Source organism: Thrips palmi, unplaced genomic scaffold (genome assembly GCF_012932325.1).
Source record: "Thrips palmi isolate BJ-2018 unplaced genomic scaffold, TpBJ-2018v1 HiC_scaffold_18, whole genome shotgun sequence".
Lineage (NCBI taxonomy): Eukaryota > Metazoa > Arthropoda > Insecta > Thysanoptera > Thripidae > Thrips > Thrips palmi.
In genome coordinates, this window is record NW_023144627.1 from 4624200 (window position 1) to 4643563 (window position 19364).

The 19364-nt window shown below is 51.0% G+C and overlaps 3 protein-coding genes across 10 annotated transcripts; 1 reads left to right on the top strand and 2 right to left on the bottom strand.

Annotated features, from left to right (window-relative positions):
• Positions 1–1932: 1932 nt before the first annotated feature.
• On the top strand, positions 1933–9238 carry LOC117644256 (F-box/LRR-repeat protein 7-like). Of its 2 annotated transcripts, none has more exons than XM_034383537.1 (5): positions 1933–2132; positions 6961–7127; positions 7526–8064; positions 8388–8612; positions 8792–9238. In XM_034383537.1, exons 1-5 carry the CDS (start codon positions 2123–2125, stop codon positions 8967–8969), a joined length of 1119 nt encoding a protein of 372 aa, XP_034239428.1. In that variant the 5' UTR covers positions 1933–2122; the 3' UTR covers positions 8970–9238. The 2 variants fall into 2 exon arrangements, with proteins under 2 accessions (XP_034239428.1, XP_034239429.1); XM_034383538.1 differs by lacking the exon at positions 1933–2132 and adding an exon at positions 6498–6628.
• Positions 9227–14727, bottom strand: LOC117644257 (RNA-binding protein lark-like). 4 transcript variants are annotated; one of them, XM_034383540.1, is made up of 8 exons: positions 14029–14239; positions 13784–13942; positions 13460–13696; positions 13242–13384; positions 13106–13147; positions 12892–12997; positions 12557–12804; positions 9227–10280 (listed from the first exon to the last, which is right to left on the bottom strand). In XM_034383540.1, exons 1-8 carry the CDS (start codon positions 14056–14058, stop codon positions 10244–10246), a joined length of 1002 nt encoding a protein of 333 aa, XP_034239431.1. In that variant the 5' UTR covers positions 14059–14239; the 3' UTR covers positions 9227–10243. The 4 variants fall into 4 exon arrangements, with proteins under 4 accessions (XP_034239431.1, XP_034239430.1, XP_034239432.1 ...); XM_034383539.1 differs by having other exon boundaries at positions 9227–11066; XM_034383541.1 differs by lacking the exons at positions 9227–10280; positions 14029–14239 and adding exons at positions 11027–11066; positions 14514–14727.
• On the bottom strand, positions 13820–19302 carry LOC117644258 (RNA-binding protein lark-like). Of its 4 annotated transcripts, none has more exons than XM_034383547.1 (7): positions 19147–19301; positions 18428–18593; positions 18109–18345; positions 17845–18029; positions 17673–17772; positions 17338–17579; positions 13820–13942 (listed from the first exon to the last, which is right to left on the bottom strand). In XM_034383547.1, exons 2-7 carry the CDS (start codon positions 18590–18592, stop codon positions 13939–13941), a joined length of 933 nt encoding a protein of 310 aa, XP_034239438.1. In that variant the 5' UTR covers position 18593; positions 19147–19301; the 3' UTR covers positions 13820–13938. The 4 variants fall into 4 exon arrangements, with proteins under 4 accessions (XP_034239438.1, XP_034239436.1, XP_034239434.1 ...); XM_034383545.1 differs by lacking the exon at positions 13820–13942 and adding an exon at positions 14885–16502 and having other exon boundaries at positions 17673–17769; positions 19147–19302; XM_034383543.1 differs by lacking the exon at positions 13820–13942 and adding an exon at positions 14885–16502.
• Between the last annotated feature and the right edge of the window lie 62 nt (positions 19303–19364).

Here is a 19364-nt window from a genome sequence, read left to right on the forward strand (position 1 = left end):
AAATTTGACTGAAGTTCGTCGAAATTCGACTGAAATTCACCGAATTTTGACTGAAATTCATCGAAATTCGACTGATATTTGACTGAAATTCATTGGATTTGTACACCGAAATTCACAGTGACTTCCCCTTGACTTCAACAGTGTACATACATATCACGTTTCCTGCAGAAGGAGGATATGTACAGTAAACCCGGTGCTCACCGCAAAACTAACTTTACTGGTGTAGGTGATCGTCATCTCTTTTCACACACATAGTATCACACACATTACTGTACGTAAGAAGTCGTGAGTTCTGCCAAGTGATCAGCAGAAGAAACGTTTCGTTGTTCTGTCTCTGTCGCACTCGTGGGCCTCTCCATATGGGGGCGACGGAGGTCGAGGGGGTAACCACTCGCGTAATACCCTGTACACAAAAACCGTGTATTACGCGTAATACACGTGGTCGTAATACCTTTTTCGGGTCAAATGTGCCAAATTTTTGCATTTTAAGGCCGTAATACACGTGTAATACCTCCGTAATACAGCGTAATACCGAGTAGTCTGTACACGATTTCTTGAAGTGTTTACCCCCTCGACGGAGGTACAGAGCGAGAAACCACTCTTTTGAATCGCTCGGCTGGTGCACCGGTAAAACCGGTAAAACCAAGGGTAAAACAAAGGCATAGAAATGATGACATGGCAGGGCATCACGATCTTTGCCCCGGGACAGCCGTGAATCGTTTGATGCCCTTGGAACGCGCGTAAATAGTGCAGGACTTCTAGACAAAATCTTCATGCCCTTACAGGGCGCGAGAAAGACTGTTATGCCCTGAAGGGCGTAGTTTGCATGCTTTTGTTTTACCAGTGTGGGTACCCGACCTCGGCGATCCTTCTGGATTGTCCCTGCCCACCCCAAACAACGCCTCGCTCGACATGGGGCGCGGGGCTCGGGGCATTCCCCAGTGCGCTTCCGCGAGCACACCGAGCATCCCAGTGTTGCCACAATAAACGAAAATTCCCACAGTGTGCCAGTGTCGGAAGGGTTGGCAACCTCAGCCGAGGCTACTTTTCAAGGGCAAAGCCTAAAGCCTAGGCAGGCTGAGGTTTGACACTGGTGCACAGTGGGCCAGAAGACCGGTGGAGGTGGTCAAAACCCTGGACGCGTTTTGAGCTCCAGAGTCGCTAAATGGGACTCGAACCGACCGTGTGACCCCCACCAATGGATTCCTCGTTCAGAGAGCAATCCATTGGTGGGGTCACACGTTCGGTTCGAGTCCCCTGTAGCGACTCTGGAGCACTCTGGAGCTCAAAACGCGTACGGAATTCCGACCGCCTCCACCGGTCTTCCGGCCCACTGTGCGGTGGGTGCATCGAGGGAATTTTCGTCCACTTACGTGGCAACACTGGAAACCGAGGCTGCGTCCGGAGCGGCGACGGTGGCGCCGACCGCCGCCGACCTCCTCGACGACGACGCAGTGCAGCGAGTGCAGCGCGGTGGCGTTCCGGACGCCACCCTGCCGCTGGATTACCTGGCCGCCGTGCCGGGCACCGCGGCGCAGGCGCAGCGCATCAGTGTTGCCAGCCTAGCGGAAAATCCGCTAGTTTTGGCGGATTTCGGAGGCGTCTAGCGGAAAAATTTGGCTGTTAGCGGATCTAGCGGGAGAAATTTCTGTCTAGCGGATTCAGAAATTCGTCAGAAATTGAGGGAAATCGGGGCATTTATGGTGATTCGGTCTACTCCTGAGCCGTCCCCGCCGGGGGTGCAGGTCAGGACAAGTGCAAGTGAACCTCCGAATCCTGCGTCCGGCCTTCCGCCACGCTCCGCGGAGACGTCCGGGGAAGGGGGGGAGGGGGTATGGTGCGGGAAGGACGGGAAGCTACCCCCACCCTCGAATCTAGCGGAACAGCAGCGCGATCTGGCGGATTTCGGCCCGAAGCCTAGCGGAGGCGGCTGGCGGGGGCTGGCAACACTGCAGCGCATTCGGTTCAGTCGGCTGGCGAGCACTGGCGAGGCGAGGCGTCGAGAGTGAGGACTTCGTGTGCTGCTGCTGTAGCGTCCGGCGAGGCCGGCCAGCCTGGTGTGCCCCGCACCGAGCGCCTCCAGGACCTCCTGGACCCACACCACCCGATCAACGCCCTGATCATGGCTACAGGTGAGTGGCGCACAGTGGGCCAGAAGACCGGTGGAGGCGGACAAAACTCTAGACGCGTTTAGAGCTCCAGAGTCGCTAAAGGGGACTCGAACCGAACGTGTGACCCCACCAACACTCTACCAAAAATGTCCTGTAAATGCCGTTAATTTATTACCAGTTTTTACTGTAGGTCAATTCACAGCGTTTACTGTGATCTGCTCACGGGATTCACTGTGATCTTGTTCACGGTGTTCACTGTGATCTGGTTCCCAGTAAACACTGTGAGTTTGACGCCGCTGAGCACCGAAGTACTGCCAATCAGGCTCCAATTCACGGCGTTTGCTGTGGCCAGATCACAGTGAACACTGTGACCGAGATCACAGTGAACGCCGTGAACTAGTTCACAGCAAACGCCGTGAATTGCATAACAGCAAACATTGGTAATAAATTAACGGTGTTGACAGGACATTTTTTGTAGAGTGAATGGATTGCTCTCCTAACGAGGAATCCATTGGTGGGGTCACACGTTCCGTTCGAGTCTCATTTAGCGACTCTGGAGCTCAAAACGCGTCTAGAGTTTTGGCCGCCTCCACCGGTCTTCTGGCCCACTGTGTGTCGGTTCGGTTCGGTTCGGTTCGGGCGATCCATTTGCGTCCGGCCAGCCTGCAGACTGATTCCGAGAGTCGTTGTCGGCGCTCTGTCTCTGTCGCACTCATGGGGCGTCCCGTACAGGTGCGAGGGAGACACAGCGACGAAAACGTCTCTCGGACATGCTGCAGCTTGCCGCCGGTGGACTGATTCCGAGGGACGGTTTCGTCGCTCTGTCTCTCTCGCACCTGCACGGGACGCCCCATGGGTGCGAGAGAGACAGAGCGACGAAAACAACTTTCGTCATCAGTGTTCTGGACAACGTGCAAGCGTGCGTGCGTCCACGAGTAAGCCCTAATCTCGTGGGTCAACCGTTTGAACCGCCGCCTAGCGAAAGTACACTGGGGAAAGGCTGACGATTTACCACACCGAATGAAGTACTTTTTGTCGGTGTGCGCTGGCGGGGCTGCACTGACTTGGCGAAAGTGCGCGACTCGACACGATTCGGGGCGTTTGAGTGACGAGTGGACCGCCGTGTTTGGCCATCTGTTTGCTCGATGCTCGAAGCAACGCGTGCACAGTGCACCCACCGAGAACCCTCGCGAAATGCACCGAGCGGTCGAAATCGAGTCGCAGACTTTCCCAAAAGCAAACGCGGACGTGGGCAGCCGCGCGCCTCGAGAAGTATTCTTTTTACAGTATGTCTGTCACGCATCGCACAGTGGGCCAGAAGACCGGTGGAGGCGGCCAAAATTCTAAACGCGTTATGAGCTCCAGAGTCGCTAAACAGGACTCAAACCGAACGCGTGACCCCACCAATGGATTGCTCTCCGAACGAGGAATCTATTGGTGGGGTCACACGTTCGGTTCGAGTCCCGTTTGGTGACTCCGGAGCTCAAAAGGCGTCTACAATTTCGGCCGCCTCCGCCGGTCTTCTGGCCCACGGTGCATTGTTTCCTGAGACAGAGGGGTCGAGGCGTCGGGCCAGGAAAACAGCTGACCTGCAGCCCTGCGGGTGTGTCCGCGCCGACCAATCGGAGGGCTGGGTGGGGTGCGTGGGGTGGGGTGGGGGTGGGGGGAGGGGGGCATTCCTGCCCTTCCAGCGTGCACTCCATGAACGCAGCGTACGCACTCGGCGTTGCCTGGCGTTGCCGCGCAACGGTTTGTGTACACTCCAAACCGAAACTCCTACACAATCCGCCCCGCCCTGCCCACACCTCACGTCAATGCGCTTATCTACACGTCTGCATTGCCCCATTCCCGACGACGTGCGGCCTCTTCATCGCAGTTTTATCTGAAATATTATTATTCCCTTTGTTTTTAAGAGCTTGTCTCGAATCCGAAGGTGAACGAACGAACGCCGTCGTAATCTAGCGAGCGACCACGATGCACAGTGGGCCAGAGGACCGGTGGAGGCGGCCAAACTCTAGACGCGTTTAGAGATCCAGAGTCGTTGAACAAGACTCGAACCGAGCGTGTGACCCCACCAACAGATTCCTCGTTCGGAGAGCAATCCATTGGTGGGTTCACACGTTCGGTTCGAGTCACATGTAGCGACTCTGGAGCTTAAAACGCGTCCAGAGTTTTGTCCAACTCCATCGGTCTTCTGGACCACTGTGCACGCCGTGCGCGGGTCCCCGCGAAGACCGTTTAGGCCGTGAAGGCGGTTCAACGTGCGCGCGCGGCGCACTGCACTGCAGACTGATTCCGAAAGTCGTCTTCGTCGCTGTCTCTCTCGCACCTGTACGGGTCGCCTCATGAGTGCGGGAGAGGCAGAGCGACGAAAACGACTCTCGAAATCGGCCTGCGGGGCGGTGGACGATACCGGTCCCAAAATAACGTGACCGTCGATGTCACCTGGGGGTCCTCCAGCCATCCAGTGGCGTGGCGATGGAGAGTGCGTTGACCTTCAGACTGATTCCGAGAGTCGTTTTCGTCGCTCTGTCTCTCTCGCACTCACGGGGTGTCCCGTGTAGGTGCGAGAGAGACAGAGCGACGAAAACGTCGGAAACGACTCTGTTTGTTGAGCCCCAGCGGCACTCGCCGACGGGGACGCGAGGTGCTGACGACACCCGGTTCATTTCGTCGCTCTGTCTCTCTCGCACCTCTGCGGGACGCCCCATGAGTGCGAGCGAGACGGAGCGATCCCCCGGGCCGCTGCACAGTGGGCCAGAAGACCGGTGGAGGCGGCCAAAACTCTAGACGCGTTTTGAGCTCCAGAGTCGCTAAATGGGACTCGAACCGAACGTGTGACCCCACCAATGGATTGCTCTCCGAACGAGGAATACATTGGTGGGGTCACACGTTCGGTTCGAGTCCTGCTTAGTGACTCTAGACCTCAAAACGCGTCCAGAGTTTTGGTCGCCTCCACCGGTCTTCTGGCCCACTGTGCGTTGTGCCTCGCGGGGCCTCGCGGTGTCGACCTCCCCGACGGACGCCCAAAGGCAGCTAAAGTCTTGCCGGTCCAAACGTCCAGTTTTGATAACCGACACGTGCCCCAAGGCCCCAGCAGACTGTCGCTCTGTCTCTCTCGCACCTTTACGGGACGCCCCACGAGTGCGAGAGAGACAGGCCGACGAGAGCGGTGCTCGGAATCAGTCTGCAGTGCGAGACCCCGACCCAGAGACGGTCGCCGCGTCAAAATAGAATATCGCGTTTACAGAGAAAATAAGCGAAAGCAAACGGGGGTCACGTGTGGGCGTGTTGACTCGCAAGCCTTTCTCTCTAAACACGGCCGGAGGGTAGGTTAGGCGGCTCGTCTGGCCTGGCTGTGTTTTGAGTGGCGAGGCGATAGCGCTATGGAAGCCGGGCCACAGTGGGCCAGAAGAGCGGCGCCGGCGGCCGAAACTCTGGACGCGTTTCGAGCTCCAGGGTCGCTAAATGGGACTCGAACCGAACGTGTGACCCCACCAATGGATTCCTCGTTCGGAGAGCAATCCATTGGAGGGGTCACACGTTCGGTTCGAGTCCCTGGCGACTCTGGAGCTCAAACCCCGTCTGGTGTTTTGGCCGCCTCCATCCGGTCAGCTGGGACTTCCCTCTGTCTCTGCGTCGCACCCGCGGGGCGTTCCCTAGGAGTGCGATAGAGACAGCGACGACGCGACCCTTCGGAGAGGCTAGGCTGGGACTTCCACCGGGGAAGGCCGTGCTAATGTCATCCGTGGAAGCGCAAGGAAGTCGGACCGCTACACGATGACGGGCAATTTCGATGAACTTCCCGAATGGATTCCAATAGGCGATGCGCTGGATGACCCGAGACCCGAGGGGCTCTTCGGGTCGCACAGTGGGCCAGAAGACCGGTGAAGGCGGACAAAACTCTAGACGCGTTTCGAGCTCCCTAGTCGCGAAACAGGCCTCGAACCGAACGTGTGACCCCACCAATGGATTCCTCGTTAGGAGAGCAATCCATTGGTGGGGTCACACGTTCGGTTCGAGTCCCATTTAGCGACTCTGGAGCTCAAAACGCGTCTGGAGTTTTGCCCGCCCCCACCGGTCTTCTGGCACACTGTGGGTCGGCCGCGTGTCACTCCGGGTCGCTGACGCTGCCGCCCCGTCTGGGGCGCAACAGGGGCCACTATCTCCTTCTCTCTCTTGTGACGTCACGGGCCGCGCCGGCCAATGGGAAGGCGGCTCGGGAGCGAGCCCCCAAAGGGGAGGGGCGGCAGACGAGACACTGGCGGCAGACTGATTCCGGAGTGTCGCTTCGTCGCTCTCTCTCGCACTCGTGGGGCGTCCCGCGGGGGTGCGAGAGAGACAGCGCCGAAACGACTGTTCGGAACGGCGCGGCCGGGTGACACTTTAAAAGCGAGGGGCCGGAACGCCGGCGACCAGTTGCCCCGCACGCCGTGTGCCCCGACTGACGCTCACCGCTCGCTATACACTGCAGTTGCACCACAACAGACTTGCCGCGACGACGCACTGACGTCAAGGTACGCGGCGCGACGCGGCGTAGTGGATTTGCCAGAGGACCGGTGGAGGCGGCCAAAACTCTGGACGCGTTTTGAGCTCCAGAGTCGCTAAATGGGACTCGAACCGGACGTGTGACCCCACCAATGGATTGCTCTCCGAACGAGGAGTCCATTGGTGAGGCCACACGCGCTGTTTGAGTCCTGATTAGCGACTCTAGAGCTCAAAACGCGTCTAGAGTTTTGGCCGCCTCCTGCGCGGAGGTTCGTCGCTGGTGAACGTCGAGCCCTACACTGTGGGCACGAGTCCTGTGGTACTCTAGTCGCCGAGACTGACCTGCCCTTGTCCTTTGCAGCGATGGAGACACAAGGTCCGCACATCTCCGACCTGCCCGTCGACGCCCTGCTGGAGGTGTTCTGCCGACTGCCGGCGGCCGACCTCACCCTGGGGGCCAGCGGCGTCTGCCGGGCCTGGCGGGACCTGGCCATGGAGCCGGCGGCGTGGCAGGCGAGGCGCGTGCAGGTAAGTCGCGGGTTCGATCCCAGCCAACCCCCTCTAGTTTTTTGTTTTTCCCTGTCTGATTCTGAGCACCGCACAGTGGGCCAGAAGACCGGTGGAGGCGGCCAAAACTCTGGACGCGTTTTGAGCTCGAGAGTGGCTAAGGAGGACCCGAACCGAACGTGTGACCCCACCAATGGATTCCTCGTTCGGAGAGCAATCCATTGGTGGGGTCACACGTTCGTTTCGAGTCCCATTTAGCGACTCTGGAGCTCACCGCGCTGTCTCCCTCCCACCCATGGGGCGTGCAAGACAGAAAGTGACAAGCAGTGCTGGTGGAACCAGCCCACCGAGCGATTCAGTTCTCTAATTCAGAGCTCACTTGTGACAAGAAGTTGACCTTTTCGTTCTCCTTTCGACAGGTGGCGCCTCGCAAGCACCGTCCGCTGGCCGCGGCGGAGCGCCGGGTGCTGCGCCGCGCCCCCGCGCTGCGCGCCCTGGCCGTGTCGCTGCGGCGCGCGCAGGACCTCCCCGAGCCGCTGTCCGCGCTGCTGCCGTGCTGCGGCCACCTCCGCGAGCTGCAGCTGTCGCTGCCGTGCCTGTACGCCGACATGGCGCGGGACGTGGCGGCACACTGGCCGCGGCTGCAGCAGCTCCGCGTCGAGGCGTGCAGCGTCCAGGAGGGCGGCCTGGAGCGCCTGGGCCAGCTTGACCACCTGCGGAGGCTGCAGGTGGCGACGCTGCAGCCCGCGCAGGGCGTGTGGGGCCCGCTGCGCCGCGCCGCCAGGGACGGCCTGCCCGCCCTGCGCGCCCTGCACGTCGACGCGCGCTGCGACGCCGCCAACATCGACGAGGCCGTCGGCGTGCTGCTCGAGCTGGCCGACCGCGTCACGCACTTGCGCATCGGGTCCCTGGTCCCCGCCGACGCGGCCCTGCTCGGCGCCATCGGCCGCTGCTCCAGGTAAGGCTGCCGACCGCGCAGTGGGCCAGATGACCTGGGCGCCGTCAGAATCCCGGACGCGTTTTGAGCTCCAGAGTCGCTAAATGGGACTCGAACCGAGCGTGTGACCCCACCAATGGATTCCTCGTTCGAAGAGCAAGCCATTGATGGGGGTTACACGCTCGGTTCGAGTCCCATTTAGCGACTCTGGAGCTCGAAACGCGTCTAGAGTTCTGGCCGCCTTCACCGGTCTTCTGGCCTACTGTGCGTCGAGTCCGAGCACCATTCAGCGACTCCGACCGTTTGAAACGAACCCGCTGACGCAACGTCTCGTGGTGTTGCAGGCTCCAGAACTTACACATCGAAGACTGCTCCCAGTTGACTGACGAGGGCCTGCTGCAGCTGGCCGGCCTGAGGCTGCATTCCCTGAGCCTCTGCTTCGCCCGGCAAGTGTCCACCGCCGCCCTGCTCCACTTGCTGCGCGTGTCGGACTTGTCGCTGCTCAAGCACCTGGACCTGAGGGGCTGCCCCGCCCTGACGGACAGGGTCGTGCTCTCGCTGGCATCCAGGTAGGCACTGTGACCACCACCTGCATCGCTCTGTCCCTCTCACACGCATGGGATGTCCTGCACAGGTGCGAGAGAGACAGAGCGACGGAAACGACTCTCAGATCCAGTTTGCCCTTAACTCAATCAAGTTCCGTTTGAGATGACTTTAGTTATTACAATATTTCTTTGTGTCTGTGCAGGTTATCGACTCCACCGAAGCTGGTTGCAGACGACTGTCCCAATGTATCAGGCCAAGCTCTGCAGAGTCTAAATCGTACATCACCTCCTGTGAATGCAGCACACGCCATTGCAGCGTTGTGCACTGTTGCTGCAGTCGCTACTCTCCCAGTTCCAAACAGACCACTTCAAGTGGCTTGATGACACGGCTTATCCAAATTGACTTGAAATGTGTTTTCCTCCTATTGAGAAATGAAGTCTGAGTTATTTGTGTTCATTAACATTCACCCGAGGGTGACAAACAGTTTTGTTTGAAGTATTTATTCAACAGGTTGCAACTACTAATGTAAACCAGGAATGTTTTTGTTCAAATGCACCTGTTCAATCTATGTATTACATTAAAAATGTAAGGGATTGCATATAAGGATATTTATGTGAAATAAATAAAAAAGATCAAGTGTCAAGTTTTATATTTTTTATTTTTCTTAAATCCTGGTTTCCACAGTAATACGCTGGATAAGAAGATATGGCTCCACCAATTAAAGCTAAAATAAGAGCAAATGACCTAGAAAGCAGTGAAAAACAAATCCTATAGAGAAAGGGATGGTTAATAAAACCTTGTGAACGCTTAGTTTGAACTATTACTTGCTCAAAGCAAAACAACTTGCTAAAAAAAATATCATTAGCAGTTGCAGAATTCCTTCCTCCACCTAAGGACAGAAGCAGTGAGTTGAGCAAGTGCTCACTTGTGCTGCATTGAAAGAGGCAATGAGGGGTATGGGGAAAAAAAACAAAGCCCATTAATCTAAATGTCGCTTAAGTGCATGCTTTAAAGAACAGAAATGCTTTTGGCAATTTCAGCAGAATTATTACACTCGAGTGGACACCAAAAGTCCTTTAACACGTGCTCATAAATTTCACCTAAACTAGACAGAAATGAATGAAAGGAAACTAAGGACAGAAAGAATTCAAGATAACTTTTATCAACTATTGCAAGGTGCATATAAAGTTTACGTACAACAAATACTTTGCCTTGACAAATCAAATTTACACCACAATTATGATCCTTTAGAAATATTTAAACTCATGGCATAGGGGCTGCCATTACTAACTATTAGAACAGGAGATCTTAGAGTGATCTAAAATTATGTACATTGATACACCCTAAAGTAGTCAATTTAATCCATGAAAAAAGGAAAAAGAAAAAGCCCACTTGATGGGTTGCAGAAAAACGATCACAGCAAAAGAAGCATAAGTCAATAATAGAAATAAAATTAATAAAACAAAAATAACTCTTAAATACAGAGTGTTTACGTTATAAGATAAATAAACAACTTTCTTTTTATGTTCTAGACAGACGGTGACGGTTGACACACTTCCCGAACTCTGAAGGAGACTCAAAAAGGGGGGCGATTTCAGGCGATTATCTTTCTAGTTTTAAATTTTCTCTGCAGATGGCACACACTACTCCACGGCTACCAGTAACCCGACTGATACACAAAATCGAGGTAGCTGGTAAAAACAAAACAAAAAAAAACAAACAGACGATAACAAAAAATTATCAGAGGGAAACAGATGCAAACCAGAACTCAAAAGTACACACAAGAACACAAGCGTCTATTCAGTCAGCCAGAACCGTGTCGCGTGCGTCTCATCCTCTTGAACCGTCGCGAGAAGACGAGACGAGACGAGGCCGTCGCGGGTTCCCTCTGCGTTTCTCCCATTCTCCGCTCTCGTCATCCGAGTCGAGTCTAGGACTCTTAGTAGAGTAGAGTCTAGGACTCTGGTAGAGTCGAGTCGCACCGACACCGATCTCGCTGCGATCCAGCCACACCGAACGTGGTGCGTCCGTCACGTCCACGTCCACCCGACGCGGCCTCCCGGTCTGATCTAAGTTCAGAGGCTCCGCGGCCGATTCTTTCTAGAGAGACCGTCGCATCGCACGCCTCGCGCTCGCGAGAGGGTCGCAGTGCAGTGCAGTGCGCGTTCGGGTTCGCCTTCGCCTCGCTTTGCAATGCTTTGCTTCGCGCTTTGCTTCGCCTCGCGCAGAGTCGGAAGTCGAGTCGTGTCGTATCGAGCCGCCGCGACGGTCCGATTGGTTCCGATTGACCTGACCGGGCCGATCCGATCCGATCGAGACGAGAAGAGACCGGAGCGTCACGTCGTAAGTCGTTGCGGGGGAAACGCGCCGAGCCGAGCCGATCCGTTCCGTTCCCGACGCCGTGCCGAGTGCCGAATGCTCCGGTTGCCGATCCGGACTAATAGGGGGCGTACCGTCGCGCGGTGGGGGACGCGGCGCTGGACGGAACAACAACACGAGTTAGACAAGCCACTCACTGGCAAAAGTGCAGCTCCAGTGCAGGGGGTGCTCTCTGCGGGCCCCTGTAACTCTGGCACTTTGGACAGGAGGTGGGGAACCCTCCTTGGGGATCAATTTCATACCAACTTCGATTTTCAATATCAAAAACGGGTTCTTTCAAAAATGGTTGAAGTACAGTTCCATGAGGAGGCAGAATTATCAAACCAATGTAGGGTCAGTTGGGGTAATTATGGGACACAGGGTAAAAATGGGACAGCTGATTCTTAGTCAAAAATCGAGATTTTAGAACTTGTGCCATAGCAAATGTTATTTTTTCAATAAAACCGTCACATTTGGTACGTCATGCGTTCAAAAATGTCAAACCTTGACTAAGAATCAGCTGTCCCATTTTTACCCCATGTCCCATAATTACCCCAACTGACCCTACGATATTATTGGTTCCAATGGATGCCTCCTTTGACAGTTAAATAATTTTAAAAAGTTGTAATTGGTACGACTGGGTTCCCCATTGCGTTTTACCGCCATATTTCTTAGCCGCAAGAGTTACAGGCCCCTGGCTCTCTGTTCAAAACACAGCAAAGGAACAGAATGGAACCCATCTCCCTCAACCAACTGACGCCCTGTGGTGAGAAAAAGATCAAATGTGAACCACACCAAATTTGTGCTGGATTTTTTTTTTTTCGGTTTGAAGATGCACTGAAGGAAGCATGATGTAATGACAAATAAATAAGAAGGAGATCAATGGAAATGATATGACTGCTCACAAGCTAAGACTAAAAACCATGCAAAGATAAATTATGTTGGTGAACTAAAATTGAGAGAAAGAGACTCCAAACCCCGAGTTCAGGTGGACTTAGCTCAAAGAGACACATACAGTTCATGCACAGGGAGGGTGGATTTGCTTCAATAAGTTAGTTGGCTTGGATTCAATTCTCAGGTATTCTGAGTAATATTGTCAACTTTTTTGACAAAATTATGGACAGAAATGGTTAAAAACTAATGGATATAGTAGCCTTTGCAATGGGGGAGGTAGAGATAAAACTAAATTTCAGTGAAACCATGTAAAAACCAATGGTGCCAAAAAAATGGTTTCAAGTTACCGCCTCCTGGTCCAGGGTTCTTCAGAAAGAAGATAAAGGGAAGGACTGGAAAGGAGCTGGTTGTCGCTATAAAAGGAAACAAATGGCAACACAAAGCTCTTTCTACTGCGTCATATCCCATTTGAATGCGCTGTCTAACAGCGAAAAGAAGTTTAAAACTATGGATTTTATGAAAGAACCTGCCACAAATTAATTGCGAAACACAAATTGAAGATACAGCTGCAAGTAAACAGACAATCTAGTCCCAATGAAACTCCTCCTGATACTGGTACTGCAGCACACCAAATAAGAAATCTACTTGACAAGACCATTAATATGAGTTCACATATCTGGAAAGGAAGATTGAGCTGGAAGAATAGGGCACTTACCTGTAGCGAGCTGCGGCTGCTGCTGCACTAGGAGGAGAACGTCTGGTGAAAACATCATACCCACGGTCGAATTCTGATGAGGGACTGCGCAGTGGTGCAGGAGGGAAAGCATCCCTTGCGCCTCGGAGACCTGGTGGCATTGGGGGATATTCTCGACCGCGAGGGAGGGGAGGCATGGCATACCTTCTCTCATACAGATCACTTTCATAGGCGCGCCGCTCGTACATCCCTTCATAAAGCCCGCCATCCTGCAACAATTAGCATTTATTAAGAGCAACACATATTGAGAGGTGCAATCCACAGAAGCGTGTGCATATACATTGCTTTCAACTTACCCGGAACATTCTGTCTCGGAAGAATGCTGGAGGAGGGGGTGGTGGGGGGTAGTGGTCCCGACCAAATGCAGGTCCGCCTTGGTAGCCACTGCTGGCACCAGCACCCCTAAGAAAGGAAAGAAAGTTTGAAAATTACTAAGCATCATCAGTGCTCATTCAGAGTAAGTTCTCATCACCACAACAGATTCTTGAAATGAAATATCAGGATATTTACCCCTTGGTGCATTCTTTGGACCAATGACCACCACGCCCACATCTAAGGAAAAGAAAAACAAAGAAAACAAGGATTATATGAGAGCGCTATGAGTCACAGGGACCAACAACAACAATATGAACATTGACACCCTCACCTGTAACACATTTCAGAGTCTCCCATGCCCGGTCGTTGACGGACACGGCTTGTGGAGATTTGAACTTTCATTGGCTGGCCATCAACCAAAGTCCCATTCAATTCACGAACAGCTTCATTTACATTGTCAGTTGCATCCATGTGCTGAAAAACAATGAATAAAACATTTGAACAATGTTCGTCAAGAGTCTCATAATTAGAAAGATAGTGATTACTTACAACAAAACCATAGTTTCGAACAATGTCGCATTCCACGACAGTGCCAAACTTGGTGAACAGTTCTCGTATCTCTGGAGCTTTGGTATTGTCCGTGAGGTTCCCAACAAATATCTTGGTTGTTGCAGTGTGTGGACCTTTCCTACTTGTAGCTGCTTCCACTTTCATGGCACTGTTATCCAGCATGAATCCATTAAGATTTGTTATTGCGTCCCGGCCCTGTTCCTCTGTTTCCATGTGCTAAACAGAGAAAATCAGACATGTACAATCAGCACAAGTACACACATTAAAATACTCGAGCCTGAAGGATAAACATAGGCAACTTACCACAAATCCATAGTTTTTGACAACATCACATTCAACAACTTTGCCATACTTCTCAAAGAGAGGTCTCAGTTCGGCTGCAGTTGTTGAGTCAGCCAAGTTTCCAACAAATATCTTGAAAGTACCGGAGCTACTGAAGGAAGGCATGTTGTGATGAGTCAGCTGAAAATATAAAACAGAAACAAGGTCATGCAACAACTACACACATGGTTATCATTCCATATCTATGAAAAGAAATCAATGCCTACAGAAGCATATTCACATCGGTAAGTTATCATTTTCTGAAAGAAAAGATTTGGGGGAATGCTGCCCAAACCCTTCAACTCGGGTTGGGCGATAAGAAATTAATTAGCTATGATGAAAAGATGGCTAGAAAACCAATATATAATGCAAGGATCGTGTTTGAATATTTCCTAGAGAGCTAGAAATCGAAAACAGCAGTAGGCTCACTCTTGACCTCACGCCCCTAACCTCAAACGCCAAACGTTAGCAAAGGAGATCAACTGGCTTGGATTTAAATAAACGCAGATCGAGAACAAAAACACAGGCCATTACAAAAGGGAGAGGCACAAATTATTATTGGACCACAAACAAAGACGTGGGCGACGGATAAGGAGTGAATGACAGGAGACCGATGCAGAGGACGCATATCGTATCAGACATTCAGGAGGCGAGTTCAAGCATCCGAAAAGCTAGGACTTCGGCAAATAACACAACAGGAGCACCCACATACCTAAGGCTGTCTCTTTCCTTGAAAAGTTTTCGCTAATCGTCCTTTCCCTTGAAACTCATGAAAAGATGGCGCAGCGAGGGGCGGAGAAAATCGCAGCTGAGCAAATATGGCCGACTGATCACCTGGTCGTGGCGAGCCAAGCCAACTGCAGAATATTTTAGTTGAAAGTGATTGAAAAACAATGATTTTTGTCATAGGAGAACAGCCGTCGCAATAAAACAAAAATCCCTTAAATTTTAGTACAGGAAAAAGGGAAAGAAACGTGAGAAAAGAGGTGGCTTTACTACAGATACAGGGAAGTAATAAAAAAATAATCCCTGTGTGTGGTGATGTACAGGAAGGAATGGGTAAAAGTGGTGAAATCAACGTCAAAATTGTCATAAAATTTATTATTCAAATCCCCCAGTTTTGGTGTACTGATAAGCAACCTGGCGACACATTTAAGGTTTACCCTTCAATATCAATTCCGTAGCCGTAAGAATAACATGGAAATAATTCAGTTCGCGACTTGCAACTTGCACAACATTTGTTAAGGGTTCATAATTGTTAAGAAACTTTCATTCGCGAGTGCAGAAGATGTCTGACATATTTGAGGGGATGGCTTCTCATAAGCAAATTTGACTATGGAGAAAATCATTGTTAAATACAAATACATCGACATGCAAGTACACATCAAATGCCATATTTACATGATGCACGAATAAAGCCAAGAAGCAGTGTCAAGTAGATCCTGAAAAAATAAGTTACACCCAAATGGAGCAAAACAAGCAGGCATTTACAAAAGCTGTTCCCCAAAGCCACAATCCTGAACAACTTGACCAAATTATCCACCACATGACATGCATCTCCCCCAAGGCAATAAAAGCTCAAGGCAATTGTTTTTTTAAGTGAGTAAGTAAAATATGGCAGCTTGATTTCCTCCATGTGCAGGATTTGTGTACCTCAACAAGCCTTCTAATAAATAAAAAGTGTCTCGATGTAGCAAAAGTAGTTGCAGTTCTTCCAATAAAGCAGCCTTCATAGCAAAAGAAAAAATAAAACTGAAGTGTTAGCCATTTTGTTGCAAATGACAAAGTAAAAATTCTCTGGGATCTACCCCACATTTATTTTAACATCACCAAAAACAAAAAAAGGAAAGCTTTGAGAAATCAGAGGTTCAGGTTTGACTGCAATGAAGATGACAAAATGCAAACCCTTTGAAAATATACAAGAACCAGAATCCCGAGGAGACATGGCCTTATAGAGCTCACATCATGATTTACTATAGAAAATATAGATGCTATGTGCAGCAAAATGATAATGATAGTAAGTCTATCCTCTTGATATAAACAATAAAATGATCTTAAAGCATTCAACGTATTTTGCTCAGCGATTGTAGAAAAGACATAGTTAATAGCTACACATCTCAATAGCGTCATAAAATTAAAAAAATCTTACATTATAAAGGACATCTCCTACCTACAGCATTGTACTGTGATATTATTCTTTATTTTCTGATAAATAACCTTAACTATATTGCAGCAATCGATATATCACTAACTCAATACAAATGAGTTGTTAATTAAAATGAGAGGTTGTCAAAGAATTGTTGAATGCAACACGTTGAGGACAACCAGTTACTTAACTACATGCACTCCGTTACGTGGCAATTCCGTTGAAACAACAATGAATATCAACACACGTCTTCCCAAAGACAAATCCTTAGCTATGTCAAATTTAACTAATACAAAAGCAAACGGGAAGATGCCAAAAACGGCTATGGAAGAAGACTTTGAAGTTTGCCGACGAATTCCCTCGACGAATGCTCCCGATCATTGCGATTCCCGCGCCTTGCCTTCGCGACGCCTTCGCGACGCGATGCCACGCCACTGCACGCCACGACCGGACCGGACCGGACCGACTCAGCTCGGACCGTCTCTCGGCTCGACGATCCCATTCGCCGGAATCGGATCAACACGGCATCAATACGGCGCGTACCGCGAGGTCGAGCTGATGAGCAGACAAAAACCACAACATTAGAGGAGAGGACGCTTGCACGCTTCACAACGCGCCAGCGCGCCAGCGCGCCAGCCGACACGCCCACACGGCCGACTCGGTTCGGGGTTCTCACGCCGCACGAGGGTTCCTCCGAAGTTACTCGTCAGGAGGTCAAAAGGGTTGCGACAATTTCTTCATCAAAACACCACTACAGAGTTTAAACCGAGCCAGGGCTCAAGTTAAGAACGGCTCACACATCAGGCAAAGCATACGAGAAAAGCAACAACTTTCAACTGCTGCCATTTCCTGACAATACTCACCTCACTGAAAAATGGGGCATGGCATGCACAACGAACAAGCATTAACAGCACAAAGCACAAACAAAAGCTGACAAGCAAGACAGCTGTAGGTTGTGACCAAATGCCTTACTTGGTCGGGAGGGAATTGGACACAGGGCCTTAGTAAGAGGAGGGGGAGGGAGGGTCAAACATCAGGTGCACCACCCGGATTGCTGTTCTGAACAGCATCTTGGCAGCTGAGAGAAGAGTTGAGAAAAAGTTTAAACGCTATGGCAGGTGGTAAATGAGATGGGACACAAATCAGAGTTTAATTGGACATAATGCAATAGTCAGTTGACAAGTGCAGTTTCCACACAAAATTACAGAAGATGTGATAAAATTGGGTTACCACCAAAAATTTAAAGAGAAGACAACCAAACAAACAGAACACAAAAGGGTCGCTAAATGAAATTTGTGCTAATTTGGACTAGAGGTGACCACATGCAAAAATGTCATGCCTTGAGACCTAGAGAGTCAGTCCACTTGGAACTGTCCAATAAAACACATACCCATAGCGAGCAGCAGCTGGCGGAGATCGGCGAGTGAATCCTTCATATGCTGCAGCAGGGCGATCAAAGGCAGGCTCTCTGCGGGTGCCAAGGGTGGGTAGAGGAGGCATGTCACGGCGAGGAAGAGGGGGTGTCAAGTAATCAGCACGAGCTCTTGAGAGATCTGGGTAACCACCACGGCGTTCGAACAGATCACGCTCATCGTAGCGAGGGCGGTCATACATGCCATCATAGTAGCTATCCTGTAAAATTAAGAAAAGATTAATTAGATATGTTGATAGAGGGTCATGAGCTATGTTTAAGATACAGGGTAATATGTAAAACAAATAACCTACCCTCATGCCGAACATGCGTTCTCTGATGAATGGAGGTGGGGGAGGTGGTGGGTAGGGCTCTCGTCCAAACATTGGGCCCCTGAATCCGTTCCTCATGCTACTGTAATATCAAAAGCCAGGTTAGTCACAAAACACTTCATAGGGATACTTGAAAACATTTTTAAGGACTCACCCCTTGGTGCACTCCTTGGACCAGTGTCCTCCACGCCCACATCTGTAGCACTGCTCAGCATCTCCCATACCAGGCCGCTGTCGGACTCTGCTGGTTGAAATTTGTACTTTCAAGGGCTGACCATCAACCATAGAGCCATTAAGTTCTTTCACTGCTCCAGCAACGTTGTCACTTGTCTCCATGTGCTGCAAAGAAGAGCTTTTGTCAAGCTTTTGGCAAATGATAGGACACAATTATTTTCAGGAGCGAAGAGATCCAACTTACCACGAAGCCATAATTCCGCACAATGTCGCATTCCACAACAGTTCCGAACTTTCCAAAGAGCTCACGAATCTCTGCAGCTTTAGTGTTGTCTGTCAAGTTACCAACAAAGATCTTGGTAGTTTGAGATGCGGGTCCCTTGCGACTGGTGGCAGCTTCAACTTTGATGGCGTTGCCGTCAATGGAGAAGCCATTTAAGTTTGAAATGGCGTTGCGTCCTTCCTCGTCTTTTTCCATGTGCTACAAAACAATACATACTACAGTGGTGCTCACCAAAACCAAAATTTGGCATGAAATAAATTTACATAAAAGGAGTACTTACCACAAAACCGTAGTTTTTCACCACATCGCATTCCACAACCTTTCCATATTTCTCAAAGTGAGGTCGTAAGTCATCGGCTGTGGTTTTGTCGGCTAAATTGCCGACGAAAATTTTAAAAGTCCCAACAGGGTTGTTGAAGCCTGGCATTTTGGCCTGGTCCTCCATCCTGTGGGATAATGCCAAGTATTAATAACATGGAGGAACAATTTCGGACGCGCTACGCCCCCAAGGCTAGCCAAATCCGCTCGTTTCGCGGGGCAGGAAGGCGAAATAAAGGGGAATGGAATGCACGCCATGCTGGAATACCCTGCGCCGGGACCGAGACCGAGGACCAAGCTACGAACGTCACATTCTTCTGGTCGTTACCCTCCCATGGAGAAAGCCACGGGTACCAAGCGATTCTGGCACCAGCGAGAGCTTCCCCGGCACCAAACCAAGTGCATTCAACGCAACGAACACAATTAACCGCAATGAAGTGCAATCTTCGAAAAAATTCGGGGTCCTTAGGGTGCAAAATGGAGTTTGAAGGGGAAGAGGCCAGGAGTTCCTACTCGAGACGCCATTTCAGGCCGATGACGCCGGCTGCATCGGCCCAAGAAATCGACCAACAGACGGGAGTTACGGCCACCTACGTCAAACCCTATCATCGAGAACCCGTCTAGTACCCTAGGCTCACTTTTTGAAACATAAATAGAGCAGGAATAGCCAAAATTACTCACTTTTACGACTTTTTGGAAGATGATAGCGACGACCGTCTTCTCGTTACGCCGCTTCGCCGTGCACCGCCTTCTAAAAAACCTGTTTTTGGCTTGCCCTTCAAATCGAGAGGCGAATCACATCGATATATCGATACATGCGTACTGAAGAGCGCGAAATTCGAATGCCCAGTAAGACTAACCACCCCGATTACGGCCCTTGCAGTGGTAACTAAAGATAT

Excerpts from the sequence above, each read along its gene's own strand:
- LOC117644258 (XM_034383543.1), bottom strand. The coding sequence starts at position 18,592 with ATGGAGGACCAGGCCAAAATGCCAGGCTTCAACAACCCTGTTGGGACT. Across the intron at positions 18,346-18,427 it reads TGAAAAACTACGGTTTTGTG|CACATGGAAAAAGACGAGGA; the intron begins GTAAGTACTCCT and ends ATTGTTTTGTAG. Across the intron at positions 17,580-17,672 it reads AACGCATGTTCGGCATGAGG|GATAGCTACTATGATGGCAT; the intron begins GTAGGTTATTTG and ends TTAATTTTACAG.
- LOC117644256 (XM_034383537.1), top strand. Across the intron at positions 8,065-8,387 it reads GCCATCGGCCGCTGCTCCAG|GCTCCAGAACTTACACATCG; the intron begins GTAAGGCTGCCG and ends GTGGTGTTGCAG. Across the intron at positions 8,613-8,791 it reads GTGCTCTCGCTGGCATCCAG|GTTATCGACTCCACCGAAGC; the intron begins GTAGGCACTGTG and ends GTGTCTGTGCAG.
- LOC117644257 (XM_034383539.1), bottom strand. The coding sequence starts at position 14,058 with ATGATAACTTACCGATGTGAATATGCTTCT. Across the intron at positions 13,943-14,028 it reads ACCGATGTGAATATGCTTCT|CTGACTCATCACAACATGCC; the intron begins GTAGGCATTGAT and ends TTATATTTTCAG. Across the intron at positions 13,697-13,783 it reads TCAAAAACTATGGATTTGTG|CACATGGAAACAGAGGAACA; the intron begins GTAAGTTGCCTA and ends TTCTCTGTTTAG.